General features: G+C 37.8%; 1 protein-coding gene across 5 annotated transcripts in view; it reads left to right on the plus strand.

Annotated features, from left to right (window-relative positions):
- The first annotated feature begins 6,687 nt into the window (after positions 1 to 6,687).
- The window catches only part of LOC116757935 (solute carrier family 22 member 10-like), a 40,821-nt gene continuing 25,616 nt past the window's right edge, over positions 6,688 to 21,892 (plus strand). For all 5 annotated transcript variants that reach the window (XM_032640440.1, XM_032640443.1, XM_032640441.1 and 2 more), the window contains exons 1-2: positions 6,688 to 7,206; positions 8,128 to 8,231. In XM_032640440.1, coding sequence (XP_032496331.1) covers positions 6,805 to 7,206; positions 8,128 to 8,231 — 506 coding nt within the window. In that variant the 5' untranslated portion in view covers positions 6,688 to 6,804. The remainder of the gene's footprint in view (positions 7,207 to 8,127; positions 8,232 to 21,892) is intronic.

Raw genomic sequence — 21,892 nt, forward strand, 5'->3', positions numbered from 1 at the left:
TAATATACATGCAAAAAAGAAAAGTGAATCCAAGCAAATCACAAGAGACGAGAACACAAGAGGAAAGGGGAAAAAAAGGCATACAAAAACAAATCTGAAACAAGTAACAAAACAACAATAAGAATATATATATGGATAATTACCTTAAATGTAAACAGATGAAATGCTCCAAATAAAAGAGATAGTCTGGCTGAATGGATACAAAACAAGACCCATATATATGTTGTCTACAAGAGACCCACTTCAGATCTAGAGACACAAACGGACTGAAAGTAAGGGGATGGAAAATGGTATTCCATGCAATTGGAAATCAAAAGTAAGGTGGAGTAGCAATACTTATATCAGACGAAATAGACTTTAAAATGAAGACTGTTAAAACTAAAGACAAAGGAAGACATGACAAAATGATCAAGGGATCAGTACAAGAAGAGGATATAACAATTGTAAATATATATGCACCCAACATAGGAGCACCTCAATATATAAGGCAAACACAAACAGTCATAAAAGGAGACATTGACAGTAACACAATAATAGTGGGGGACTTTAACACCCCACTTACATCAATGGAAGTTCATCTAGACAAAAAACAAAAAATCAATAAGGAAACAGGCCTTAAGTGACACATTAGACCAGATAGACTTGATATTTATAGAGCATTCCATCCAAAAGCAGCAGAATACACATTCTTTTCAAGTGCAAATAGAACATTCTTCAGAATTGGTCACATGCTGGGCCACAAAGGAAGTCTTGGTAAATTTAAGAAAATTGAAATCATATTAAGCAACTTCTCCAACCACAAGGCTATGAGGTTAGGAGTCAACTACAAGAAAAAAATTGTGAAAAACACAAACACATGTAGCCTAAACAATATGCTACTAAACAACAAATGGGTCACTTGGAAATCAAAGAGGAAATTAAAAAATACCTAGAGACGAATGAAAACAAAAACATGACAATCTGCCACCTATGGGACACAGCAAAAGCAGTTCTAAGAGGGAACTTTATAGTGATACAAGTTTACCTTAGGAAAAAAGAAAAATCTCAAATAACCATCCTAACCTTACACCTAAAGCAAATAGAGAAATGAAAACAAAACCCAGTGTTAGTAGAAGGAAAGAAATCATAAAAATCAGAGCAGAAATAAATGAAAGACTAAGAAAACAATAGAAAAGATCAATGAAACCAAAAGCTGGTTCTTTGAAAAGATAAACAAAATTGAAAAACCTTTAGCCAGACACATCAAGAAAAAAAAGAAAGACAGCCCAAATCAGTAAAATTAGAAATGAAAAATGAGAACTTACAACAGACACCACAGAAATACAAAAGACCATAACAGAGTACTACAGGCAACCACATGCCAATAGAATGGAAAACCTAGAAGAAATGGACCAATTTTTAGAAAGGTACACTCTCCCAAGACAGAACTAGGAAGAAATAGAAAATATGAATAGGCAAATTACAAGTATTGAAATTGAATCTGTGATTTTAAAACTCCCAATAAACAAAAGTCCAGGACAAGCTGGCAGGTGAATTCTATCAAACATTTGGAGAAGAATTAACACCTATCCTTCTGAAATCAGTTTTAAAAATTGCAGGGGAAGGAACACTTTTAAACTCATTCTGTGAGGTCCCCATCACCCTGATACCAAAATCAGACAAAGATACCACAAAAAAAAGGAAATGACAGGCGGATATCACTGATTAATATAGATATACAAATCCTCCACAAAATACTAGCAAATCAAATTCAACAATACAATATAAGGATCAAACACCATAATCTAGTGGGATTTATCCTAGGGATGCAAGGAGTTTTCAATATCAACAAATCAATCAGTGTGATACTCTACATTAACAAACTGAAGAATAAAAGCCATATGATCATCTCAATAGAGGCAGAAAAAGCTCTTGATAAAATTCAACATCTGTTTATGATAAAAAAACTCTCTAGAAAGTGGGCATAGAGAGAAGCAACCTCAACATAATAAAGGCCGTATATGACAAACCCACAGCTAATATCATACTCAATGGTGAAAAGCTGAAAGCATTACCTTTATGATCAGGAACAAGAAAAGGATGTCCACTCTTGCCAATATTATTCAACATAGTTTTGGAAGTCCTAACCATAGCAATCAGAGAAGGAAAAGAAATAAAAGGGATTCAGACTGGAAAAGAAGAAGTAAAACTGTCACTATTTGCAAATGACATGATACTATACATAGACAATCCTAAAGATGTACCATAAAACCACTAGAGCTCATCAATGAATTCGGTAATGCAGCAGGATACAAAATTAATGCAGAGAAATCTGTTGCATTTTTATACACTAACTATGAAAGATTAGAAATTAAGGAAACAATCCCATTTACCATCACATCAAAAAGAATAAAATACCTAGGAATAAACCCACCTAAGGAGGCAAAAGACCTGTACTCTGAAAACTATAAGACACTGATGAAGGAAATCAAAGATGACACAAACAGATGGAAAGATATATGGTGTTCTTGGATCGAAAGAATCAATATTGTCAGAATGACTATACTACCCAAAGCAACCTACAGACTCAATGCAATACTTATCAAACTACCAATGGCATTTTTCACAGAACAAGAACAAAATATTTTAAAATTTATATGGAAACACAAGAGACCACCAACAACCAAAGCAATCTTGAGAAAGAAAAACAGAGCTGGAGGAATCAGGCTTCCTGACTTCAGACTATACTACAAAGATACAGCAATCAAAACAGTATGGCATGCACACCAAAACAGAAATATAGATCAATGGAACAGGATAGAAAGCCCAGAGATAAACCCACGCACCTATGGTCAATTAATCTAAGACAAAGGAGGCAAGACTATACAATGGTGGAAAGACAATCTCTTCAATAAGTGGTGCTGGGAAAACTGGACAGTTACATGTAAAAGAATGAAATTAGAACATTCTCTAACACCATACACAAAAGTAAACTCAAAATGGATTGAAGACCTAAATGTAAAACAGGATACCACAAAACTCCTAGAGGAAAATATAGGTAGGACACCCTTTGACATAAATTGTTGCAATATCTTTTTGGGTCCACCTCCTAGAGTAATGGATTTAAAAACAAAAATAAACAAATGGGACCAAATTAAACTTAAAAGGTTTTGCACAGCAAAGGAAACCATAAACAAAATAAAAAGACAACATACATAGTGGGAGAAAATTTTTGCAAATTATGCAGCCAACAAGGGATTAATCTCCAAAATATACAAACAACACATATAGCTCAATATCAAAAAACAAACAACCCAATCAAAAGAATGAGCACATGATCTAAATGGACATTTCTCCAAAGAAGACATACAGATGGCCAAAAGGCACATGAAGAGATGCTCCACATCGATAATTATTAGAGAACTGCAAATCAAAAGTACAATGAGGTATCACCTCACACCATTCAGAATGGCCATCATCAAAAAAGCCTACAAGTAGCAAATGTTGAGAAAAAGAAACCCTCCTACACTGTGGGTGGGATTGTAAATTAGTACAGCCACTATGGAGAACAGTATGGAGGTTCTGCAAGGAACTAATATAGAGCTACGATATTATCCTGCGATCCCACTCCTGGGCATATATCTGGAGAAAATCATAATTTGAAAAAATACATGCACCCCATGTAAATAGCAGTACTATTTACAATAGGCAAGACATGGAAGCAAATGTCCATCAACATATGAAAGGATATGTATGTGTATAAACATATATATATATATGCATGTATATAAACATATATTTAATGGAATATTACTCAACCATAAAAAAGAATGAAATAATACCATTTGCAGCAAAATGGATGGACCTAGAAATTGTCATACTAAGTGCAGTAAACTGGACAGAGAAAGATAAATATCATATGACATCGTTTATATGTGTAATCTAAAAAAAGAGATACAAATGAACTTATTTCCAAAATGGAAAGAGACTCACAGACATAGAACACAAACTTATGGTTACCAAAGGGGAAAGGGGGTGGGGGGAGAGATAAATTAGGAGGTTGGGATTAACATATACACACTACTATATATGAAATAGATAACAAACAAGGACCTACTCTATAGCACCGGGAACTATATTCAATATTCTGTAATAACAGATAAGTGTTATTATATAGTTTCTAGTCCCTTGTTACAGTGATCTGTGTTTCTACTGATATATTTTCTTAATTCCTTTAGCATCTTTATTACCTCCTTTTAGAACTAGGTTGTAATAGACTGGTGAGGTCTGCTTTGTTATTTTTTCTTTCAGAGGATCTCTCATGTTCTTTTAATTAGGAGTAGTTCCTCTGAATTTTCATTTTACTTAACTTTCTCTCTCTCTATGAATTTAGGGGAAACAGTTATATATTGTGCTGTTGAAGAGGTGTTTTAGATGGGAGCATACTGGTGTAGACCCTGTGTGTCCAATATCTTTGGTTCAAAGGCTGGTTTGTAATAGATGCTAGCCATGTCTTCTCTCAGGTTGGTGCGGTTGGTTTTGGGGGATCTAACGCCAGTCCAGAGTGAGGCAGGAATTCCTCTCTGCTCCATGCCTATCACCATGCTCTCATGGGCAGGTCTGGTCCCCAGTTTTTGGAGTAGAAGCTCTGAAAGTCAGGTTCCATCTGGTTTCTTTCCCCTTGAGTGCATGCCCTGCCCAAAAAGAGGGGAGTATGGAAGCAATAGAGGTCCGTGTGCTCACAGAGAACTGAAGCGCTGCCTGTGTTGGTGTCCACAGCTCCACTCAGATGCACCCCATCCTTTTCCCTGATGTGTTCATCCCAGATCTAGTGCAAGGCTGTGGTGTGGAGTGGCCAGGCTGGCACGTTCACTAGACTGGGGCTTGGGGTCAGGGTGCTATGGCTGCAGGAATTGAGGTGGCTGCACTTCTGTCAGGTATATGGGCTGCCTCACTGGCAGTATTCTCCCAGGACCTCTCTGCCCCAGATGCAGCAGTAAGATGTGCTGTGGAGTGAGTGGGGGTGGGATGTTTGCCCCCTCAGATTGGGGAGTGCAGCAAGGCGGTAGCTGCCAGTTCAAAGTTCTGTCCACCCTGATTATTGGAGCCAAAATGTGTGATCTCCTTGTGTGTAGGGTCAAGGCTCCTCCAGCTCATCTATCTGTCCCAGAGGTTCTCCCAGCCACCAAGAGGTCTTGTCTCCACGCAGGAACCCAGATTGGGATGTCCAGGCTGTGACTCAACCAGATAGCTCCTCAGGGTGAGGGTCTGCCCCTGCAAAATTTCTCTCTTACTTGAAGATCCCTTTCCAGGGCTGGGATCCTGACCATAGGCATTTTTTTCTGTCCTCCTCTGTTATGTGGAAATCTTTCTTGAAGCTTTGTTTGTTTAAGGGTTCTTCTGACAATTTGCATTCAGTATTCAGTGAGAATTATTCCACATGTTGATGTATTTTTCACGTGTGTAAGGATTGGTGAGCTCCACATCCTCCCACTGCACCCTTTCGATCCCTCCCCTCTATATAACAACTTTTAAATAATGGAAAACAGATCACTAGATGCCAAAGGTAGGAAAGGGAATGACAGGAGCAAGGGTTGCTGGTACATTTATAAGAGTACTAAAACAGGATTTCCTGTGGAGAGGGAATTATTTAGTATCTGGGCTATGGCGGTGGGCACAGGAAGCTACGGGTGATAACACTATACAGTTCTAATTACATGCACACACAAACACAAGTACAGGAAAACCTGACTGGGGAAATCTGAAGAAGATCAGTAGACTGTGTCACTCTCAATATCTTCGCTGTGATTATTATACTATAGTTTTATAAATATTATTGTTGGGGGAAACCGAGTGAAGTGCACGCAGATTCTCATTATATTTTTTCTTGCTACTGCGTGTGAATCTTCAATAATACCAATAAACACTTCAATTAAAAGTATACCAGACTGGAAGTTGTAGCATGTAAATTGTAAGTATAAGAAACCTGGAATGTTATATTAATATAAGTAAAATACATACTGGAAATCGAGAAGCATTACTAGACGTAAAGAGGCCAGGAGCATCTTGATAGTGACCAATTCATCAGGATTCTGACCAGTAACGCATAAAAGATCCTTAATATATTCTGTAAGGGAAAACCTCAGAAGATAAATCCTTAGGTGAGCTCACCTCTCTTTCTCCACTGTCTTTATTTGAAGGAATTTAAAATTATTTTGAGTTCTGGGTGTGACTGAAACTGAAGCACGTATCAGTTGCTAAAAGGTAGTAATCGCACCATATCCCACTATGCTTTAATTAGAAACAAAGGATTATATTTTGTTAATTATTGTAACTTAAAGTCAGTATAAACAAGAAAAACACTTGCTTTCTGTTCTTTCCCCAGAAAAATCATAAAGCATTCACTTCTGGGTCTCTCAAATTCCATTTTCTGGAAATGACTAAAGACTGTAGCAGGCATATTTTAGATTATTTAGCGACCATGTACATGCCAAAGTCCAATGTTGATTTTACAGAATCACTGAGAAGAAGCACGTTAAGTGAGTAAACCTTTAAACAGATTTAATGTTCATCAGATAGAAGTATCTTTGGTAAATAATTTTCTCTATGACTTTACTTAAAAAACTAATACCTCGTGGTTCCAGACAGATTGGGGAAACTGCTTCCAATGTTCTGGTGCAGTAGCGAAGTGACGAGAAGCACTGATGAGAAACTGATGTGAGGTCACATAGATTTAGTGTGAGTTAATGAAAGGAAACAGTTTTCTCCCTTTGAACTTACCTCTGCAAATTCATTGTGAGTTTTCTTGAAAATTGCCTCTTCACAATGGCTTTTGAGGAGCTTCTGAATGAAGTTGGTGGCCTGGGAAAATTCCAGATCCTTCAGATGGTTTTCGTTCTTCCTCCGGTCATGATAGCAGCCTGTCACATACTGCTGGAAAACTTCACTGCAGCCATTCCTGGTCATCGCTGCTGGGTCCCCATCCTTGATAATGACACTGTCTCTGATAATGACACTGGGATCTTCAGCCCTGATGTCCTCCTGAGAATCTTCATCCCATTGGATTCTAACTTGAAACCAGAGAAATGTCATCGCTTCCTCCTCCCCCAGTGGCAGCTCCTTCAACTGAACGGGACCTTCCCCAACATGACTGACCTGGACACGGAGCCCTGTGTGGACGGCTGGGTATATGACCGAAGCTCCTTCTCCTCCACCATCGTGACTGAGGTAAAGGCCCCATCTACCTCTTCTGAGTACATGGTGTGGGTGTTTAGAATAGCATAAAATAAACACAGTTCAACCGTTCAGTTGCTGAGTAGCTGGTATAACCAGCTCTCTTTTATTCTTTCAGTGATTGTTTATCTTTTTAAGTGCAAACACTCACATTACAACTGAGGATGATGAAATCAACAAACTGGTTATGAATTTTACTATCACAAAGCTTAAAATTTAATGTGAAGATTGATGTTTAGACAAGGACATACTTGATATAATGTGTGAAAAATTATTCTTTCTTTTTTTCTTGTGGTACGCGGGCCTCTCACTGTTGTGGCCTCTCCCGTTGCGGAGCACAGGCTCTGGACGCACAGGCCCAGCAGCCATGGCTCACGGGCCCAGCCTCTCCGTGGCATGAGGGATCCTCCCGGACCGGGGCACGAACCCGCGTCCCCTGCATCGGCAGGCGGACTCCCAACCGCTGCGCCACCAGGGAAGCCCTGAAAAATTATTCTTGGTCACTCGTTCTCAGTCTAGTTGCAATTGGAAATATTTGTATTAACTTAAAAAAATTCCATTTCCTGACTAATTGTCAGAGAAACAAATCAGAATGTATTTCACTATAGGTGTGATCCAGGCATCAGTGATTAAAAAAAATAAACAAACCTTAATTTTTCCAATGTGTGACAAAGATTGAGAACCACTGAGGTATGCAGTGCTCAGTCAATATGAAGATTGTCCCTGGTATAACCTGGGAGAGTGAGCTGAGGATCTAGCGAAAGCCATGCTTAAGCTGAGACATGAATGACACAGATGAGTAGATGTAGTAAAGGAAACCAGAGGGCGTGTTCACTGAGGGCTATTGGAGTGAGTGCGCATCGAATGGTAAAAGATGCTGTGAAGCTTCTCTGTGCTGGTTTCCTTCTCTTCCAGTGGGACCTCGTATGTGATCATCAGTCACAGAAACCAGTGGTTCAATCCCTATTCATGGCTGGAATGCTGGTGGGGGGCCTCATATATGGCCATCTCTCAGACAGGTGAGTGTCTCCAGATCACTGCTGCCATTCCTCTGTGGTGTTCTCACAGTTTATGATTAATTGCTTCATAAAGATTCTTTATTGAGTACCAATATACAATTTATACTGTTGTGGGTTGCCTTGGTTCCAAGGGAACTATAGATGGAAATGCAGAATTAGAATCATTGTGATGAATGTCATTTTGTTGCCACAGAGCTCTCTGTACTGGACACAGAAATGACCTCTTCATGAGATCTAGGTGCATTTCAGAATAGTAGTTTGAGGTGAGTTACCATAAACTTCATTTATAAAGGTGAGAAGGAGTTACCAATGGGAAGTGAGAGGAAGGTTCTGCCTGTTTGAAGAAACAGCATTGTAGGCCTTTCCCAAGGATTCAGTGAGCTAAATGTTTGTGGGTTCTCACATTAGTCCTCATATCATGGTTACCCACTGTAATTAGTATTGATTTCTATAAAATTTATGTGCTCAGTGAGATGGTACTGAAGTTGAATTAGAAATAATTGTGGCTATAACCTGTATGTTTAATTTTGTAAGAGAAAAAAAGCCTCATTAGAGGTCATACTTTCAACAATATAAGGTAACTAATCTATAGAACTCAGGAGTCATAATTTTTGGAGTCAGAAGTTTGGGTTATCCTGTGCCTGGCAGGGGTCATCCAAAAGTAAGAGGACCAGCAATGGCTGCCACATACTCAAGTCTCCCATAGGGGAAATGGGAGGCTTAAAGTACCCCTTGTCATCTGTAAGCCTAACGTCGTTTAATCTTACGGCTGAAAATTGTGGACTCTGAATGTGTCACCTCTCGAATCATGATTCTGTTCTATTGGTTTATCTGTCTCTTTATATGCCAGTACCATACTCTTTTGATTATTATAGCTTTGTAATATAGCTTGAAATAGACAGTGTTCTGCTTCTAGCTTGGATCTTCTTTGTCAGGATTGCTTTGACTATTTGGGTTCATTTGTGATTTCATATAAATTTTTGGACAGTTTTTTTCTGTTTCTGTGAAAGATGCCACTGGAATTTTGATAGATATTGCACTGAATCTATAGATGGCTCTGGGTAGTGTGAACATTTTAAAAATATTAATTTTTCTCATCCATGAACATGAGTTCTTTCCATTTATTTTTGTCCACTTCAATTTCTTTCATCATCTTGTTTTTTTCAGTGTCCAGATCTTTCATCTCCTTAATCATTTTATTGTTTCTGATGCTATAGTAAATGGGATTGTTTCTTTTATTACCGTTTTCAGATATTTCATTGTTGGTATATAGAAATGTGTTTGATTTTGTTTCCTGCAACTGTACTGAATTTGTAGATAAGTTCTAACAAAGTTTTTGGTTGAGTCTTCCGGGTTTTCTATATACAAGTTCATATCATCTGTAACAAAAAGAATATAATTCCTTCTTTCCCATTTGAATATATTTTACTTCTTTTTCTTGTCTGATAGCTCTGATTAGGACTTCCAGGATTATGCTGATAAGAGTGGTGTGAGTGGGCTCCCTTTATTCCCTTGAACTTAGAGGAAAATCTTGCAAATTGTTACTACTGAGTACGATGTTATCTGAAGGCTTGTCATATATCACTTTTATTGTGTTGAGGTATGTTCCTTCTACACCCAATTAATTGAGCATTTTTATCATGAAAGGATATTGTATTATATAAATGGATTTTTCTTTATCTTTTGAAATGATCATATGATTTTTAACTTTCATTCCATTAATATAGTGTATCACGTATATTGATTTCCATATGTTGAACTCCTTGCATCTTAGGAATGAATCACACTTCATCATATTGTATGACCCTTTTAATGTGCTGTTAAATTTGGTTTGCTATTATTTTGATGAGAAATTTTTTGCATCTATATTCATCAGAGATGTTGGACTGTAGTTTTCTTGTTGTGTCCTTATCTGATTTTGATATCTTGAAAATGGTGGTCTTCTAAAATGAGTTTGACCATAATTCAAAAAGATACATGTACCACAAAGTTCATTGAAGCACTATTTACAATAGCCAGGACATGGCAGCAACCTAAATGTCCATTGACAGATGAATGGATGAAGAATATGTGGCACATATATACAATGAAATATTACTCAGCCATGAAAAGGAACGAAATTGAGTTATTTGTAAGGTGGATGGACCTAGAGTCTGTCATACACAGTAAAGTAAGTCAGAAAAACAACAGGAAAATGTATGCTAGCACACATGTATGGAAACTAAAAAAATGGTACTGATGAACCTAGTGGCAGGGCAGGAATAAAGACGCAGACGTAGAGAACGGACTTGAGGACACAGGGGGAAGGGGAAGCTGGGACGAAGTGAGAGAGTGGCACTGACATATATACACTACCAAATGTAAAATAGACAGCTAGTGGGAAGCAGCCTCATAGCACAGGGAGGTCAGCTTGGTGCTTGGTGATGACATAGAGGGGTGGGATAGGGAGGGTGGGAGGGAGGCTCAAGAGGGAAGGGATGGGGGATATATGTATACATATAGCTGATTCACTTTGTTGTACAGCAGAAACTAACACAACATTGTACAGCAATTATACTTCAATAAAGATATTAAATAAATAAATAAATAAATAAAATGAGTTTGAGACTGTATTCTCCTCTTTAGTGTTTTGGAAATGTTTGAGAAGAGTTGGTGTTTATTCTTCAAATATTTGTAAGAATTCATCTGTGAAATTATCAGGTCTTTTTAAAAAATTTAAATATAGTCAATTTATAGTATTGTATTAGTTTCAAGTACATAACATTGTGATTCAATATTTTTATAGATTATATTCCATTTAAAGTTATTACAAATTAACAGCTACATTTACCTGTGCTCTACAATTTATCCTTGTGGCTTATCTATTTTATTCATAGTAGTTTATGTCTCTTAATCTCATCCCCTATCTTGCCTCCCCCGCCCTTCCCTTTCCCCATTGGTAACCACTAGTTTGTGAGTCTGTTTCTGTATAATTACATAATTCATTTGTATTATTTTTTAGATTCCACATATAAATGAAAGCACAGAGTATTTGTCTTTTTCTGTCTGACTTTTTTCTCTAAGCATAATACTCTGTAGGCCCATCCATGGTGTTGCAAATTTTAGAATTTCCTTCTTTTTTTTTTTTGCGGTATGCAGACCTCTCACTGTTGTGGCCTCTCCCGTTGCGGAGCACAGGCTCCAGATGCGCAGGCTCAGCGGCCATGGCTCACGGGCCCAGCTGCTCAGCGACATGTGGGATCCTCCCGGACTGGGGCACGAACCCGTGTCCCCTGCATCGGCAGGCAGACTCTCTACCACTGTGCCACCAGGGAAGCCCCTCCTTCTTTTTTATCATTGAGTAATATTCCATTGTATGTAGATATATGTGTATATATATATAAATATATATAATATCTTCTTCATTCATTCGTCTGTTGATGGACACTTAGGTTGCTTCCATATCTTTTCTATTGTAAATAATGCTGCTATGAACATTTGTATGCACTTATCTTTTTGAATGGTGTATTTTTTCTTTTCAGATATGTATCCAGAAGTGGTATTGCTGGATCATACAGTAGTCTATTTCTAGTTTTTTGAGGAAACTCCATACTGTTTTACATAGTTTCTGCACCAATTCACATTCCCACCAACAATGTATAAAAGTTCCCTTTTCTCCGTATTTTCACCAAGAGTTGTTGTTTGTGGTCTGTTTCACGATAAGTATTTGATAGCTTTGAAGTGATATCTCATTGTGATTTGGATTTGCATTATCTGATGATTCCTAGTGTTGAGTATCTTTTCATGTGCCAGTTGGTCATCTGTTTTTGTATTTGGAAAAATGTCTAATCAGTTCTTCTGCCCATTTTTATGTAGGGTTGTTTACTTTTCTTGATATTGAGTTATATATGTTGTTTAAATATTTTGGATATTTTCTTTTGAGGATGGGTGAGGTTTTGATTAGTGATTCAATATCTTTCATCATTATTGGTGTGTTCAGATACTGAACTTGCTAATGTTTCTGTCTTGGTAGATTGTATGTTTCTAGAAATTTTCCCCTTTATTCTAGGTTATACACGTTGTCACTTATAAATATCTGCAGTAGCCTCTTTGTATCTCTGTAGTATCAGCTGTAATCTATCTGCTTTCATTTAAAAATTTTTAATTTAAATATTCTCTCATTTTCTTAGTCAAATAAGTTTCTCAATTTTGTTTGCTTTTTCAAAAAATCGCGACTTGGTTTTGTTGATGGTTTCTATTGTTTTCCTAGTTTCTATTTTATTTATTTCTGAACTGCTATTAGTTATTTCTTTTCTTCTGCTAACATTGGGCTTAGTTTCTCCTCTTTGCCAGTTCCTTCAGGTGTAAATTAAAGTTATTTGAGAGCTTTCTTTTTTTAAAACATCTTTATTGAACTATAATTGCTTTACATTGTTGCGTTAGTTTCTGCTGTATAAAAAAGTGAATCAGCTATACATATACATATATCCCCAAATCCCCTCCCTCTTCGTCTTCCTCCCACCCTCCCTATCCCACCCCTTTAGGTGGACACAAAGCACTGAGCTGATCTCCCTGTGTTATGCAGCTGCTTCCGACTAGCTATCTGTTTAACATTTGATAGTGTATATATGTCAAGCTACTCTGTCACTTCTTCCCAGTTTACCCCTCCCCCTCACCATGACCTCAAGTTCATTCTCTACATCTCCGTCTTTATTCCTGTCCTGGCCCCAGGTTCTTCAGAACCATTTGGTTTTTTTAGATTCCAAATATATGTGTTAGCCTACGGTATTTGTTTTTCTCTTTCTGATTTACTTCACTCTGTATGACAGATTCTAGGTCCATCCACATCACTACAAATAACTCATTTTCATTTCTTTTGATGGCTGAGTAACATTCCATTGTATATATGTGCCACATCCCATTTATCCATTCATCTGTCAATGGACACTTAGGTTGCTTCCATGTCCTGGCTACTGTAAATAGTGCTGCAATGAACATTGTGGTACATGACTCACTGAATTATGGTTTTCTCATAGTGTATCCCCAATAGTGGGATTGCTGGATCATATGGTAGTTTTATTTTTAGTTTATTTAAAAAATTTTTTTTATTTTTAGTTTTTTAAGGAACCTCCATACTGTTTTCCATAGTGGCTGTATCAATTTACATTCCCACCAACAGTGCAAGAGGGTTCCCTTGTCTCCACACCTTCTCCAGCATTGTTTGTAGATTTTTTGATGTTGGCCTCACACCTGACTGGTGTGAGGTGATACATCATTGTAGTTTTGATTTGCATTTCTCTAATGATTAGTGATGTTGAGTATCCTTTCATGTGTTTGTTGGCAATCTGTATATCTTCTTTTTTTTTTTAACATCTTTATTGGAGTATAATTGCTTTACAATGGTGTGTTCACTTTCTGCTTTATAACAAAGTGAGTCAGTTATACATATACATATGTCCCCATATCTCTTCCCTCTTGCATCTCCCTCCCTCCCACTCTACCTATCCCACCCCTCTAGGTGGTCACAAAGCACCGAGCTGATCTCCCTGTGCTATGTGGCTGCTTCCCACTAGCTATTTGTTTTACATTTGGTGGTGTATATAGGTTCATGCCACTCTCTCACTTTGTCCCAGCTTACCCTTCCCCCTCCCCGTATCCTCAAGTCAATTCTCTAGTAGGTCTGCATCTTTATTCCTGTCTTGCCCCTAGGTTCTTCTGCCCATTTTTTTTCTTAGATTCCGTATATATATGTGTTAGCATACGGTATTTGTTTTTCTCTTTCTGACTTAATTCACTCTGTATGACAGATTCTAGGTCCATCCACCTCACTACAAATATCTCAATTTCATTTATTTTTATGGCTGAGTAATATTCCATTGTATATATGTGCCACATCTTCCTTATCCATTCATCTGATGATGGACAGTTAGGTTACTTCCATGTCCTGGCTATTGTAAATAGAGCTGCAGTGAACATTTTGGTACATGACTCTTTTTGAATTATGGTCTTCTCAGGGTATATGCCCAGTAGTGGGATTGCTGGGTCGTATGGTAGTTCTATTTGTAGTTTTTAAAGGAAACTCTATACTGTTCTCCATAGTGGCTGTATCAATTTACATTCCCACCAACAGTTCAAGAGGATTCCCTTTTCTCCACACCCTCTCCAGCATTTATTGTTTCTAGATTTTTTGATGATGGCCATGCCGATTGGTGTGAGATGATATCTCATTGTAGTTTTTTTTTTTTTGGTGGGCGGTAGTATGCGGGCCCATTTTTTCTAGGTATTTTTTGATTTCCTCTTTGATTTCTTCAGTGATCTCTTGGGTGTTTAGTAGTGTATTGTTTACCCTCCATGTGTTTGTACTTTTTATGGATTTTTTCATGTAATTGATATCTTGTCTCATAGCGTTGTGGTTGGAAAAGATACTTGATACAGTTTCAATTTTCTTAAATTTACTAAGGCTTGATTTGCACCCAGGATATGATCTATCCTGGAGAATGTTCCATTAGCACTTGAGAAGAAAGTGTATTTTGTTGTTTTTGCATGGCATGTCCTATAAATATCTATTAAGTCCATCTTGTTTAATGTATCATCTAAAGCTTGTGTTTCCTTGTTTTCATTTTGGATGATCTGTTCATTGGTGATAGTGGGGTGTTAAAGTCCCCTACTATGAATGTGTTACTGCTGATTTCCCCTTTCATGGCTGTTAGCATTTGCCTTATGTATTGAGGTGCTGCTATGTTGGGTGCATAAATAGTTACACTTGATATATCTTCTTCTTTGATTGATCCCTTGATCATTATGTACTGTCCTTCTTCGTCTCTTATAATACTCTTTACTTTAAAATCTATTTTGTCTGATATGAGAATGGCTACTCCAGCTTTCTTTTGATTTCCATTTGCATGAAATATCTTTTTCTATCTCCTCACTTTCAGTCTGAATGTGTCCCTAGGTCTGAAGTGGGTCTCTTGTAGACCGCATATATACGGGTCTTATTTTCATATCCATTCAGCCAGTTTATATCTTTTGATTGGAGCATTTAATCCTTTTACATTTTAAGTAATTATCGATATGTATGTTCCTATTACCATCTTCTTAATTGTTTTGCATTTGTCCTTGTAGGTCTTTTCCTTCCCTTGTGTTTCCTGCCTAGAGAAATTCCTTTAGCATTTGTACAGCTGGTTTGGTGGTGCCAAATTCTGTTAATTTTTTGCTTGTCTCTAAAGGTTTAATTTCTCTGTTGAATCTGAATGAGATCCTTGCTGGGTAGATTAATCTTGGTTGTAGATTTTCCCCTTTCATCACGTTAAGTATATCCTACCACTTCCTCCTGGCTTGCAGAATTTCTGCTGAAAGATCACCTGTTCAACTTATGGGGATTCCCTTGTACATTATTTGTTGCTTTTCCCTTGCTGCTTTTAATATTTTTTCTTGGTATTTAATTTTTGATAGTTAGATTAATATGTGTCTTGGCATGTTTCTCCTTGGAATTATCCTGTATGGAGTCTCTGCACTTCCTGGACTTGATTGACTAGTTCCTTTTCCATATTAGGGAAATTTTCAACTATAATCTCTTCAAATATTTTCTCAGACCCTTTCTTTTTGTTTACTACTTCTGGGACCCCTATAATTCAAATAGTAGTGCATTTAATGTTGCCCCAGAGGTCTCTGATACTGTCCTCAATTCTTTTCATTGTTTTTTCTTTATTCTGCTCTGTGGTAGTTATTTCCACTATTTTATCTTCCAGGTCACTTATCCGTTCTTCTGCCTCAATTTTTCTGCTATTGATTGATGCAGGGTTCATCAACTTGATTGTGGGGATTTAGTCCACTGCTCCTGAGGCTGCACAGAGAAATTTCCCTTTCTCTTCTTTGTTCGCACAGCTCCTGGGGTTCAGCTTTGGTTTTGGCCACACCTCTGGATGCAGGTCGCTCTCAGGCATCTGTTCCCCACAGGAAGGAAGGGGTTAAAGCAGTGGCTGATTAGGGGGCTCTTGCTTACTCATGCCAGGAACAGAGAGGGGTGCGGTAGTTTTAAGTGGAATGCGAGGCGAGCCTGTGGTGGCAGAGGTCACCGTGATGTTGCAACAGCCTGAGGTGTGTAGTGTTTTCTCCTCGGGAAGTTGTCCCTGGATCACGAGACCTGGCAGTGGCGTGCTGCACATGTTCCTGGGGGAGTGTGTGTGGATAGTGACCTGTGCTTGCACACAGGATTCTTTGTGGCTGCAGCAGCAGTGTTAGCATTTCTTTTCTGTCTCGGGAGCTCGTTTAGGCAGTGCTCTGCCTTCTGTGGGCAGACAGGGAAGGGATCCCCTCTCCTCACGCACCCTGAAACAATGGTCTCTTGCCTCTTTGGCAGGTCCAGACTTTTTCCCAGACTCCCTCCCAGCTAGCTGTGGTGCACTAGCCCTCTTCAAGCTGTGTTCATGCAACCAACCCCAGTCCTCTCCCTGGGATCTGACCTCTGAAGCCCAAGCCTCAGTTCCCAGCCCCCACCCGCCCTGGGGGGTGAGCAGACAAGCCTCTCAGGCTGATGAGTGCTGGTCAACACTGATCCTCTGTGTGGGAATCTCTCTGTTTTGCCCTCTGCACCCTTGTTGCTAAGCTCTCCTCTGGGTCTCTGAAGCTTCTCCCCCACCCACTCCCCGTCTCTGCCAGTGAAGAGGCTTCTTAGTGTTGGAAACTTTTCCTCCTTCACAGCTCCCTCCCAGGGGTGCAGGTTCCATCCCTATTATTTTGTCTCTGTTTTTTCTTTTTCTTATGCCCTACCCAGGTATGAGTGGATTTTCTTGCCTGTTGGGAAATCTGAGGTCTTCTTCCAGCGCTCAGTAGGTGTTCTGTAGGAGTTGTTCCACATGTAGATGCATTTTTGATGTATTTGTTGGGAAGAAGGTGATCTCCACCTCTTACTAGTCTGCCTTCTTGAAGGTCCCCCTCTAGTTATCTATTTTATACATATCAGTGTATATATGTCAATCCCAATCTCCCAATTCATCCCACCACACACCCGTCCACTTTCCCCTCTTGGTGTCCATACATTTGTTCTCTACATCTGTGTCTTTATTTCTGCTTTGCAAACTGGTTCATCTGTACCATTTTTCTAGATTCCACATATATGTGTCAACATACTATTTTTGTTTCTCACTTTCTGACTTACTTAAATCTGTATGACAGTTGCTAGGTCCATCCACGTCTTTATAAATGACCCAATTTCGTTCCTTTTTAAGGCTGAGTAATATTCCATTGTGTATATGTACCACAACTTCTTTATCCACTCATCTGTCAATGGGCATGTAGGTTGCTTCCATGATCTGGCTATTTTAAATAGTGCTGCAATGAACATTGGAGTGCATATGACTTTTTGAATTAGGTTTTTCTCTGGGTATGTGCCCAGTAGTGGGATTGCTGTATCATATGGTAATTCTATTTTTAGTTTTTTAAGGAACCTCCATGCTATTCTCCATAGTGGCTGTATCAATTTACATTCCCACCAATAGATGCAAGAGGGTTCCCTTTTCTCCACACCCTCTCCAGTATTTGTGGTTTGTAGACTTTCTAATGATGTCCATTCTAACTGGAGTGAAGTGATTCCTCATTGTTTTTGTATTGCATTTCTCTAATAATTAGTGATGTTGAGCAGGTTTTCATATGTCTCTTGGCCATCTGTATGTCTTCTTTGGATAAATGTCTATTTAGGTCTTCTGCCCATTTTTGGATTGGGTTGTTTGTTTTTTTAATATTGAGCTGCATGAGCTGTATATATATTTTGGAGATTAATCCATTGTCTGTTGCTTCTTTTGCAAATATTTTCTCCCATTCTGAGGGTTGTCTTTTTGTCTTGTTTATAGTTTGCTTTGCTGTGCAAAAGCTTTTAAGTTTTGTTAGGTCCATTTGTTTATTTTTGTTTCCATTACTCTAGGATGTGGGTCAAAAAAGATCTTGCTGTGATTTATGTCAAACAGTGTTCTTCCTATGTTTTCCTGTAAGAGTTTTATAGTGTCTGGTGTTACATTTAAGTCTTTAATCCACTTTGAGTTTTTTTTGTGTGTGTGTGTATGGTGTTAGGGAGTGTTCTAATTTCATCATTTTACATGTAGCTGTCCAGTTTTCCCAACATCACTTATTGAGGAGTGTGTCTTTTCTCCATTGTATATCCTTGCCTCCTTTGTCATAGATTAGTTGACCATATGTGTGTGAGTTTATCTCTGGGCTTTCTATCCTGTACCATTGATCTATATTTCTGTTTTTGTGCCAGTACTAAATTGTCATAATTACTGTAGCTTTGTAGTATAGTCTGAGGCCAGGGAGTATTATTCCTCTGGCTCCGTTTTTTCCCCTGAAGATTGCTTTGGCTATATGGGGCCTTTGTGTCTCCATACAAATTTTAAGATTTTTTTGTTCTAGTTCTGTAAAGAATTCCGTTGGTAATTTGATAGGATTGCATTGAATCTGTAGATTGCTTTGGGTAGTATAGTCATTTTCACAATATTGGTTATTCCATTGCAAGAACATGGTATATCTCTCCATCTGTATCATCTTTGATTTCTTTCATCAGTGTCCTACAGTTTCCTGAGTACACGTCTTTTACCTCCTTAGCTAGGTTTATTCCTAGGTATTTTATTCTTATTGTTGCAGAGGTGAATGGGATTGTTTCCTTAATTTCTCTTTCTGATCTTTCATTGTTAGTGTATTGTAATGCAAGAGATTTCTGTGCATTAATTTTGTATCCTGCAATTTTACCAAATTCATTGATTAGCTCTAGTAGTTTTCTGGTAGCATCTTAGGATTCTCTAAGTATAGTATCATGTCAACTGCAAACAGTGATAGTTTTACTTCTTCTTTTCCAATTTGTATTCCTTTTATTTCTTTTTCTTCTCTGATTGTCGTGGCTAGGACTTCCAAAACTATGTTGAATGATAATGGCGAGAGTACACATCCTTGTCTTGTTCCTGGTCTTAGAGGAAATGCTTTCAATTTTTCACCATTGAGAATGATGTTTGCTATGGGTTTGTCACATATGGCCTTTATTATGTTGAGGTAGGTTCCCTCTATGCCCAGTTTCTGGAGAGCTTTTATCATAAATTTTTGTTGAATTTTGTCAAAAGCTTTTTCTGCATCTACTGAGATGATCATATGGTTTTTATTTTTCAATTTGTTAATACGGTGAATCACACTGATTTATTTGTGCATATTGAAGAATACTTGCATCACTGGGATGAATCCCACTTGATCATGGTCTATGATGCTTTTAATGTGTTGTTGGATTCTGTTTGCAAGTATTTTGTTGAGGATTTTTGCATCTATATTCATCAGTGATATTGGTCTGCAATTTTCTTTTTTTGTAGTGTTTGCCTGTTTATATTTTCTATTTCCTCATGGTTCAGTCTTGGAAGGTGATACCTTTCTAAGAATTAGTCCATTTCTTCCTGGTTGTCCAGTTTATTGGCATAGAATTGATTGTTGTAGTTTCTTATGATGCTTTGTATTTCTGCAGTGTCTGTTGTAACTCCTCCTTTTTCATTTGTAATTTTATTGATTTGAGTCCTCTGCCTCCTTTTCTTGATGAGTCTGGCTAAATATTTATCAATTTTGTTTATCTTCTCACAGAACCAGCTTTTAGTTTTATTGATCTTTGCTATTGTTTTCTTTGTTTCTATTTCATTTATTTCTGCTCTGATCTTTATGATTTCTTTCCTTCTACTAACTTTGGGTTTTGTTTGTTCTTTCTCTAGTTCCTTTAGGTATAAGGTTAGATTGTTTATCTGAGACTTTTCTTGTTTCTTGAGGTAGGATTATATTTACTATAAACTTCCCTCTTAGAACTGCTTTTGCTGCTTCCCATAGGTTTTGGATCATCGTGTTTTCTTTGTAATTTGTCTCTAGGTATTTTTTGATTTCCTCTTTGATTTCTTCAGTGATCTCTTGGTTATTTAGTAACATATGGTTTACCCTCCATGTGTTTGTGTATTTTACTTTTTTCCCCCTGCAATTTATTTCTAATTTCATAGAGTTTTGGTCAGAAAGATGCTTGATATGATTTCAACTTTCTTAAATTTACTGAAGCTTGATTTGTGACCCAAGATGTCATCTCACCTGGAGAATGTTCCGTGTGCACCTGAGAAGAAAGTGAAATCTGTTGTTTTCGGATGGAATGTCCTATAGATATCAGTGAAATCTATCTGGTCTATTGTGTCATTTAAAGCTTTTGTTTCCTTATTAATTTTCTGTTTGGATGATCTGTCCTTTGTTTTATGTGAGGTGTTAAAGTCCCCAACTATTATTTTGTTACTGTAGATTTCCTCTTTTATAGCAGTTAGCATTTGCCTTATGTATTGAGGTGCTCCTATGTTGGATGCATATATATTTATAATTGTTATATCTTCTTGTTGGATTAATCTCTTGACCATTAGATAGTGTCCTTCCTTGTTTCTTATAACATTCTTTATTTTAAAGAGTATTATGTCTGATATGAGTATTGCTACTCCAGCTTTCTTTTGATTTCCATTTGCATGGAATACCTTTTTCCATCCCCTCACTTTCAGACTATGTGTCCCTAGGTCTGAGGTGGGTCTCTTGTAGACAGCATATATATGGGTCTTCTTTATGTATCCATTCAGGCAGCCTGTGTCTTTTGGCTGTATCATTTAATCCATTCACAATGAAAGTAATTATCAGTATGTATGTTCCTATTACCATGTTAAAAATTATTTTGGTTTTGTTTTTGTAGGTCCGTTTCTTCTCTTGTGTTTCCCACTTAAAGAAGTTCCTTTAACATTTGTTGTAGAGCTGCTTTGGCTGTGCTGAGTTCTTTTAGTTTTTGTTTGTCTGTAAACCTTTCGATTACTCTGTTGAATCTGAATGAGATCCTTGCTGGCTAGAGTAATCTTAGTTGTAGGTTCTTCCCTTTCATCACTTTAAATATATCATGCCACTCCCTTCTGCCTGGTAGATTTTCTGCTAAGAAATCAGCCACTACCTTATAGGAGTTCCCTTGTATGTTATTTGTCACTTTTCCCTTGTTGCTTTCAATAATTTTTCTTTGTCTTTAATTTTTTCGATTTGATTACTGTGTGTCTTGGCATGTTTCTCCTTGGGTTTATCCCGCCTGGGAGTCTCTGGCTTGGATGAACAATCATCCAAGTGCTTCCTGGACTTGGATGGCTGTTTCCTTTCCCAGGTTAGGGAAGTTTTCGACTATAATCTCTTCAAATATTTTCTTGCATCCTTTCTCTTTCTCTTCTCCTTTGGGGACCCCTATAATGTGAATGCTGGTTTATTAATGTTGTCCCAGATGTCTCTTAGGCTGTCTTCATTTCTTTTCATTCTTTTTTCTTTATTCTTTCCATGGCAGTGATTTCCACCATTCTATCTTCCAGGTCACTTGTCCGTCCTTCTGCCTCAGTTATTCTGCTATTGATTCCTTCTAGTGTATTTTTTTCATTTCAGTTATTGTATTGTTCATCTCTGTTTGTTTGTTCTTTAATTCTTCTAGGTGTTTGTCCTTTAATTCTTCTAGGTCTTTGTTAAACATTCCTTACATCTTCTCGATCTTTGCCTCCATTCTTTTTCTGAGGTCCTGGATCATCTTCACTATCGTTATTCTGAATTCTTTTTCTGGAAGGTTGCCTATCTCCATTTAATTGTTTTTCAGGGGTTTTACCTTGTTCCTTCATCTGGTATGT

This window comes from Phocoena sinus, chromosome 8 (assembly GCF_008692025.1).
Source record: "Phocoena sinus isolate mPhoSin1 chromosome 8, mPhoSin1.pri, whole genome shotgun sequence".
Taxonomy (NCBI): domain Eukaryota; kingdom Metazoa; phylum Chordata; class Mammalia; order Artiodactyla; family Phocoenidae; genus Phocoena; species Phocoena sinus.